Raw genomic sequence first — 9,146 nt, 5'->3', positions numbered from 1 at the left:
AACAGAACAAAGTTCTATGTATTTCGTAAAGTATTTATCCGTGATTTGCATAATAGGGACCTTTCGCATCGGTACGAAAACGAACACCAAAACGAACATATGTTCGTTTACGTTTTCGTTTTCGTATCCTCTAACACGCGGTTTCGCAATCCGACGTACGATAATAACTAGATGGCGTTAATTTCCACTCCATGAACTTCTCGGTCAAGGCAAAGTTTTCAATCGATTTTTCGGCAGATATACAACAAATCAAGCAGAATATTCCTTGTGAGCACATTCTACGAACGCTACACAATCAACAATATACACAAAGGCTCGAAAAATGGTGAAAAATTCAATATATGAGACAAGAAACATATTCGTTTGCATACCTACGTAAACCCAGCTCAATACGCGCAACGTTTTTCACTGGCCGAACACTCATTACGGATTGACGTCACAAGTACACACGAATTGATGACGTTTTCGTTTTCGTATTCGTACCCGTGCGAAAGGTCCCTAATATCAAATTTCTCACGTCTAAATCCACGCTAATACGTACTAATATTGATTATTTAACATTCAGTTAAGAAACAAAATGTCAACGCTAGATAATCTCCTGGCATCGATTCGATCAATTGGGTTCACGGCGAATAAAGATGGCGGCGTGCTTGTTTACATGCGGGGAGCAGCATTGGGTCGATGGAATTTGCTATTCGTTATTTCTATACATCCCAAAATTTAAGGTAAAACGGAGTAAAACTGGCTGGAAGACGACAAAATGACTGACAGTGTAGCTAGAAAATGTCACCATGCATGTGTCGTGAGTTCGGGTTTATTCAAATAGCTGCTATGAAGTAATTTTAGCTATCTACCAGAATTTTTCACAGAAATAAAACTGGTACTTCTTCAGATATATAGTTTATGTCACGAGCTGTTTATATATGCCACGAGCTGACTATTTATGCCACGAGCTGCCTATTTATATCATGATCTGGTTATTTATGCCACGAGTTGTGAATTTATGCCACGAGCTGTTTATTTATGCCACGGGCTGTTTATTTATGTCACGAGCTGGTTATATATATCACGAGCTGTTTATTTATGTCACGAGTTGTTTATTTATGCCACGAGTTGTTTATATTTATGCCACGAGCTGGTTATTTATGCCACGAGCTGTTTATGTCACGAGCCGGTTATATATGCCACGAGTTGTTTATTTATGTCACGAGCTGTTTATATTTATGCTACGAGCTGTTTATTGATGTCACGAGCTGTTTATTTATGCCACGAGCTGTTTATTTATGTCACGAGCTGCCTATTTACGTCACGAGCTGCTTATTTATGTCACGAACTTCCTAGTTATGTCACGAGCTAGTTATTTATTTACAATTTTATTTTGCAATAAAATGTCGAAAAACACACACCCACCCTCCTTATTTTGCGTTCCTTTATAGAAATGTATTGCATTTGAGACAAAACACCAACACAATGTCGTATTATAGAAATTGACACAAATGGGTAGCAACGCATGTAATAATGTAATATGAATGTACATAAACTGATTTACATTCAATCGTTTCTGTTGTTACTGTCATTTCTAACCAATTATTTTCGGCCAAATACGCGAGTAGTCCAAATTGAATGGCATTTTTTGGCGCCTGGTTATCCCAGTCTACACCAGTAGTATTCTCCTGTAATTAAACCAACCTCACACCTTGGTCACCCTTCTTACCTGAAAAACAGAAAATGTTAATTAAGTTTAAACAGAAACATGGTGTAGATATTAAAATAGATATTACTATATCAAGGTAACCATGCTAATATGTACTTCAATTGATCATGTAAGGTCTGTCATTGAGTCAACTGGCGTGGTTTGGAATCTCCGGTTCTACGTGACAAGGAGTAGGGTCGCCTGTCCAACCTCGTGGGTTTTCTCCGGGTCCTCCGGTTTCCTCCCACTGCTAAAGACCCCTACGCGCAAGCGAATTATGTAAATAAAATTAAACCATGTTAGTCCCGAAATGACCTAGTTTGTGTCGAGTGGACGTTAAACCCCATTTCTCTCTCTCTCTCTCTGTCATTGAGTCAACTGGCGTGGTTTCGAATCCCCGGTTGTACGTGACAAGGAGTAGGGTTGCCTGTCCAACCTCGTTGGTTTTCTCCGGGTCCTCCACCCGCCCGCCCCCCCCCCCCCACTGCTATAGACCCCTACGCGCAAGCGAATTATTGAAATAAAATTGAACCATGTGTTAGTCCCGAAATGACCTAGTTTGTGTTGAGTAGGGGATAATGAAATGCAAATACATGTACATATGCAGGTTGTGATATGATAAATAGTCATGGACATTTAACATTCTTTGAGAGTATGTTCACAGATGAAGAACTTATCGTCCCAACAGAAACTACTGAGCTGCACATGCGACACGCAATAGCGCCATACACGTGGGAGGGGTTCATTGTCAAGTTTGACACTTCAAGGAAGGGTTGATGAAAACTGCCGCGTGCTGGTTTATCTATCCATGTTTGCTTTCCTATCGGTTCTTGCATAAGATTTACTGTTTAGCGTATCTTTGCTTTAGTGTGTTTCGTTTAATTTGATCGGGAGACGTGTTCGTCGACGTCAACGCCAACCGACAACACTGCAAGAATTGGCAGTGCCACTGCAAGAGGAGTGGGTCTGATTGCCCCAAATCGTGATTATACGGTTGATTAGGAGCATGTCACGACGAATTGCTAAATGTCTGAGGATTGGTGGAGCAATTACTCATTATTATGACAAAAATCAAAAACGTCCATTTTCACTTTTGATGGTGTATCTTTTTGTGAGTGAAATGGGACCGTCAGATAAGCCGCCCATATGAACTGTTTATGTTCATGTGTAGGCAATTGGCCTTTTTGCTCCTGCAATGACGGTTCGTTAAAAATAAAAAACGAAGTAGAAAAATCAATCCTTATTCGTTTATTCCTGTACCCATTTTTGATAAACTCGTTCATTATGATGACAATGAAGGTAAGTATATATACGTTACTGAATACATGAACGTTGAATGATTGTGTGATGAAAGAGAGAACGAAGAACGGTTTCACTGAAAAGATAAAAATACACATGTATGTGTTTACAATAAGCTCTATAACATATACGTTCTACATAACTAATAAATAATAAGTATTGATGAGTGATGCTGGCACTAAAACGACTCATAATATGGAATGCATCACCTATCAAGGAATACAAACTTACATGTAGCAGACGAGGAAATTGCACTCACGTGACACAAGCAATATCGGTTTTGCGTGGGGAAAAAAACACCCGAAAGTAAATCGTTAAATTTGACAGAATTATGACTTGACAGTGAATAAAAATAATATGAAAATGATCTGCGATATCTGTTTACACTTTTACATAATTCTCAAGTAAACTTACAACTTGTGAGAGGGTAACAGGCGTTAGAAATGCATGGTCTCTAAAACACATGCCGTTTTTCTGCACATCAATGGCGTTCGCTAATACCGGTTGAGTATGAATTTCGGATTTGGATTACGTTACGTTCAAATTACAGACTTGGACTAAATAAGAAAGGAAACGGCATTCTGCCGTAACATACCGACCCCTTAAACAATCATATTGTTTAACAAAAAAGTTACGGAAGAATGAAAAACAAATAAGTTACACAGAAACATGCACAATAAAACTGTGTACGCATATTAAAACACTTAAGGTATCAATAATACTAATTTTGTTATAGGTCTACGCATTACTGAATTTTGAGTCTTAACTGTGGCACTTCGAACAAAACCGTTAGCATCATTAACAGTCTCAGTGATACGTCCCATGGACCACTGGTTTCTAGGGGCATTTTCATCTACAACTAACACAATATCATTTACTGATAAATTACATTGAGGTTTTGACCACTTAACACGTTCCTGAAGCGTCAACAAATATTCTTTTTGCCACCTTGTCCAAAAACAGTCTGCAAGATATTGAACTTGTTTCCAATACTTGCGAGCAAACATATCTTCACGTTGAAATAAACCTGGGGGCAAAAGCCATTTAGAACGCATTGTCAATAACTGATTAGGGGTTAATGGGGTCAAGTCACTAGGATCGCCTGAGGTGAAAGTTAAAGGGCGACTGTACACTTTCGCTTCCACCTCGCACATAAAGGTACGAAAAGATTCATCGGTTAACGTTGGATTACTGTTCGTTAATAACAGAGAGTTCAATACTTTACGAATTGTCCGTATCTGGCGTTCCCAGACACCTCCTTGGTGACTCGCAGCTGGCGGATTAAAGGTCCACTTGATGTTTCGTTGTAGAAGTTCATCGTTTATTTGGCGTTGATTCCATTTATTGATTTCTAGCCGTAATTCTCGTTCACCACCACAAAAATTAGTTCCGTTATCACTCCTTATTTCTTCACATTGGCCTCTCCTGGCAATAAATCTACGTAGAGCTTGAATGAAAGAACTAGTATCAAGGGACGAGGCTATTTCAATGTGTATTGCACGAATACTCAAACACGTAAAAACTACGCCGTAACGTTTAAGCTCTTTGCGACCTTCTTTCACAGTAAATGGTCCAAAGTAATCCACGCCCACTCGTGTAAAAGGAGGAGACACGGTCTTTTGGAAGATCTGACATCTTTTGATTCATTATGGGTGCACGAAGCTTACGACATGTAATACACTTGGACAAGATATTACGAACAGCTGAGTTTGCATTTATGATCCAGTACCTGTCACGTAATATAGCTATAGTGTGACCTCTACCAGCATGTGCTACAGACCGATGAATATCATTCACAATTAAGTTGGTAAAATGTTCATTCCGAGGTAAAATAATTGGGTGTTTAACATTATCCGACAGGTCTGCGTTGCGTAAACGTCCACCTACCCGAAGTAGGCCTTCGCTAATAATTGGATCAAGTCGGTATAATGAACTGGTTCTTGGCACAATTTTGTGGCGATTATTATTTTGAACGTTTTGTTTGAGTATTTGTATCTCGTTAGGAAACGAATTAAACTGAACAAATTTCACAATAGCGTTTTCTGATGCGTTAAGTTCCTCCACGTTAAGTTCCTTGAAGGGTGTGTGAGAATTCCTAATCGCTAATGTTTTATCCCTTACATAGCGTTCGCGTTGTGCACCAGCTAATTCAGCGGGAATATCTTGATCTACAGCATTAATATCCTTTACACGTTTACGTAATAAATCCTTTAAACGAAGCATATAGGCAACTGAACGTTTAAGGCGGAACCAATCAGAATAGTGCTCGATTAACTTATTGACCGGATTAATATCAGTGTTGATAGTAGCTAGTGTTGCGATTTCACGTTTGACCTCTGGGTTATCAGAACTGAGTTCAGAAAGTTTTGGTTGTTCTGGCCAAGTATCTTCAGTTGTCCACAAAAACTCCGGCCCCATGAGCCAACGTGGGTCTTTTACGAAATTATCTGCGGTGGTTGTCCTGGATGCTAAATCACCAGGATTAGTATTTGTGTTTACATATTTCCACTGTTCTAATTGAGTTGAACTCCTGATGAAACTAATGCGATTTGCCACAAAAACATGAAAACGTTTTGATTCATTACGTATATACTGTAAGACTGTGGTACTATCAGTCCAAAATGTTACTGTGTGTGGCGCTAAATCTAATTCGTTGAACAACATGATGCTGAGTTTCACCGAAATCGTTGCTGCTGACAGCTCCAACCTAGGAATTGTTTTTTGTTTTAAAGGAGCTAGTCTAGATTTACCAATAAGGAAGCCGCAGTGAATCTGGCCCTGATCATTAACAATCCGTTGATAACAAACGGATCCATATCCAGTGGAAGATGCATCAGAGAAAATATGGATGCCGCGCTTTACTACTAATCCAAAATCCGGAGGGCGTAAGCATCTTTCAATTTTCAGCTGATCTAATTTGAAAATTTGGTTTCTCCATTTAATCCACCTTTGTTGAGAGTTTTCCGGAATTGCATCATCCCAACCAATCTTCAATGAACAGAGTTCCTGTAAAATTCGTTTGGCCACCAAGGTCACAGGAGATAAAAATCCCAATGGATCATATATCGATCCAACCACAGAGAGAATTCCTCTAGTAGTAAATGGTTTGTCCTTGAGTAGAATATTAAAGGTAAACATGTCACTTTCAACACACCATCGAACACCAAGACAATGTTCGACTGGCAAATCATCGTAATTAATATCTAAATGTTTAATATTCTTAGCACGTTTATCTTCTGTAATACTGTTTATAAACGTTCTATTACTACTGGTAAACTTGGTCAAATTGAAACCACCAAGAGCACAAACATGCACTATATCATTAGCAAGATCAATGGCTTCTTGCTCGGTTTCACACGATTTTAGCAAATCGTCAACATAAAAATCACGTTTAATTGATTCGATCACTTTTGAACCAAAAAGAAAATTATCATCTGCTGTTTTCTGGAGCGCATAATTGGCCACACTTGGAGACGAGACCGCTCCAAAAATATGAACTGTCATTTGATATTCTTCTGGACGTTGAGTTGTATTACCGTTAGGCCACCAGAGAAAACGTAAATAATTCCAATCCTTAGGCGGTACACTGACTTGATAAAACATTTTTTCGACATCTGCCATGAAAGCGACAGGATGTTCACGTAGTCTAATTAAAACACCAATCAAAGAATTAGCAAAGTCTGGTCCTTGAAGAAGACAGTTATTTAATGAAAGGCCATTCCATTTGGCGCTACAGTCATACACTACCCTAAGTTTGTCCGGTTTCCTTGGGTGGTACACCCCATGATGTGGAACATACCAAATCTGTCCGTCAGGCACATATAATTGTTCGCTTGGGACCTTCACAGCATATCGTTGGTTTAGCAAATCAGAAATAAAGTCACAATAATCATGCTTATATTCTGGGTAGGGTTCCATTTTGTTTTTCGAAGATTGTAAACGTTTATAAGCTAATTCCTTATTATTTGGAATATTCAAGTTTGTGTCCTTAAAGGGCAATGGTATTTCATAGTGTCCATTTACAAGTTTAGTTTCGGTGTTCACGATATGAAGAAATTGTTTATCTTCCTGAGAATAAGCTGGATCCTTACAATTATAATCTGTAAAGTCATTTTCAACAATATGTTCAAACATTTTGCAAGTGTCAATATCATGTATCTGGTTATCAATGCTCACTTGACGACCATTGATATTACTGTTCAGATCTTTAATGAAGACACGATTACAGTCTAACATTTTTGTTGACGTTTCTGCATTAATAGGTCCCACAATGGTCCATCCAAGTCGAGTAAGTACGGCATAAGGTCCATTGTTCTGGCTCGGTATCACCTTTAATGGCTCTTGGGCTTTAGGGCAATTTGTCCCAATTAACAATCCAACCTTGATGTCAGGGAAATATTCTGGAATTAAGATATTTTGAAGATAATCCCAGCGCTTTACAATTTCCGGTCTTGGTATTTTAGAGGAACTTACAGGAATTTCAGACGTGGTATAAACTGGCGGTAAATCTATAATATTCGTTCCAGTTAAATCAGTGACCTGTAGATTTTTAACAAGACGACTGTCAATTTCACTATGTCCATGCATTGTTCCTAAATTAACTCTCGTTGGGATACTTTCAACGTTGAGGTCTGATTTTACGTCATCATCCAATATACAATATAAATATAAGTCATTTTACTTGCGTTACTGTCTTTACTAATTACTTTACCCGGTACAATAGACATCATTACGTCAAAATCATCATCAGTGCAATGACTGATTATTCGATCAGTATTCGGTGCAATACTAGTGTCAATACAACCATTACTCAAATTAGGCACATTACTACTTAGCTGATTTGGGCGAGAAATATTCTGTTGTGATGCGTTGTGTTGTGTTGATAGATTTCTATTTCCATAATTGACGTTAGGTTGATACATGGCATTAGGTGGACGTTGATAAGGATAATGTGATGGTTGTCGAAGTGGCTGCATTTGCTGATGTGCGTTTGATGTTTGAGCGTTAAAAGGTGTTGATGGCAGTTGATAACTAACACCACTGGCTTGCAATGATGCTGGTGGAGCGTTAAGCCATGGATTAGTAAAATAATCTGCATGAAGAACAGTAGGATGATTTTTACCACATTTACGACAGGTTCGTTTAAATCTACAGTTTTTACTTTCGTGAAATCTTCCTAAACAACCGAAACACATGTTGTTTACTATAGCGAACTTACGACGATCACTATATGAGAGTTTCATAAAATCTTGACAAAGGTCAAGGTTATGTCCCTTTAAACAGTAATCGCATTTCTCTGTATTGTATGGATTAACCGATTTGACAGGCACAGAAGTTTGCTGTGGCCTGTTAATGCCTGTACCAAAGTACTGTTTTAGTTTATAGTCTGTTGGTCTGGACACCCTTTCAGGAGTTTTGTCTAGAGTTCTGCCAAACACTGGATCAGTCATGACGTCCACTTCGTAGTTAACAAATTCAACGAAGTCTTTATATCTTGCTTCTCGATTTTCATTAATTTGGCAATTATGTGCTTTTCTACGCCATCTGTCTCTCATAGAAAAGGGTAACTTTTCCATAAGACACCTCAGATTTTGGGGATTGTTCAAATCATTTAGATAGCTTATATATCGGTACTAGCATTCAAGCATGTAAGGAGTTGTTGTGAAAACTTCCACAATAATCGTAGATTTTCTGGTTTCATTTGTGGCCACTTCAACAGCTCGTTAATATAGGCTTGTGTAATTTTAAAATCATTACCAAAGGTTTTCTTGATCAGATTTTTACCAGTTTGAAAGCATTCAGTAAGTTCCATGTGAAGACAACTATTTACAAAATCATTAGGATCATTAGATGTGAATTGAGCTAAGTAGTACAGTTTATCGGTGTCATCCATAGCATATTTTTCTATTCGATTTTCAAAGGCCTTTTCAAATGTTCGATATTTTAAAGGATCACCATCAAATTTTGTAATTTCAGGTTCGGGTAATAAGCTACGATGTTGCTGATTCAAAATTAATTCTGAGAGTTCAATTTGCGTTTTCACAATATCTTTCACATCACTATCAGTCACTGTATCTGATTGTGACTTAGGAAGATTAGCAGACTAGGCGGCGGAGGATTTGGAAGTGGAATATGATATGGCGTTGACGAAATA

The 9,146-nt window shown here is 38.3% G+C and overlaps 1 protein-coding gene across 4 annotated transcripts; it reads right to left on the bottom strand.

Annotated features, from left to right (window-relative positions):
• Positions 1 to 1,231: 1,231 nt before the first annotated feature.
• On the bottom strand, positions 1,232 to 8,778 carry LOC126824016 (uncharacterized). Of its 4 annotated transcripts, none has more exons than XM_050553111.2 (2): positions 3,407 to 8,778; positions 1,232 to 1,714 (listed from the first exon to the last, which is right to left on the bottom strand). In XM_050553111.2, the coding sequence occupies exon 1, from the start codon at positions 8,566 to 8,568 to the stop codon at positions 7,630 to 7,632; it is 939 nt and encodes a 312-aa protein (XP_050409068.2). In that variant the 5' UTR covers positions 8,569 to 8,778; the 3' UTR covers positions 1,232 to 1,714; positions 3,407 to 7,629. The 4 variants fall into 4 exon arrangements, with proteins under 4 accessions (XP_050409068.2, XP_050409072.2, XP_055957873.1 ...); XM_050553115.2 differs by having other exon boundaries at positions 1,388 to 1,714; XM_056101898.1 differs by lacking the exon at positions 1,232 to 1,714 and adding an exon at positions 2,255 to 3,068 and having other exon boundaries at positions 4,213 to 8,778.
• Between the last annotated feature and the right edge of the window lie 368 nt (positions 8,779 to 9,146).

This window comes from Patella vulgata, chromosome 6 (assembly GCF_932274485.2).
Source record: "Patella vulgata chromosome 6, xgPatVulg1.2, whole genome shotgun sequence".
NCBI lineage: Eukaryota > Metazoa > Mollusca > Gastropoda > Patellidae > Patella > Patella vulgata.
This window is presented reverse-complemented; position numbering and strand designations above follow the sequence as displayed.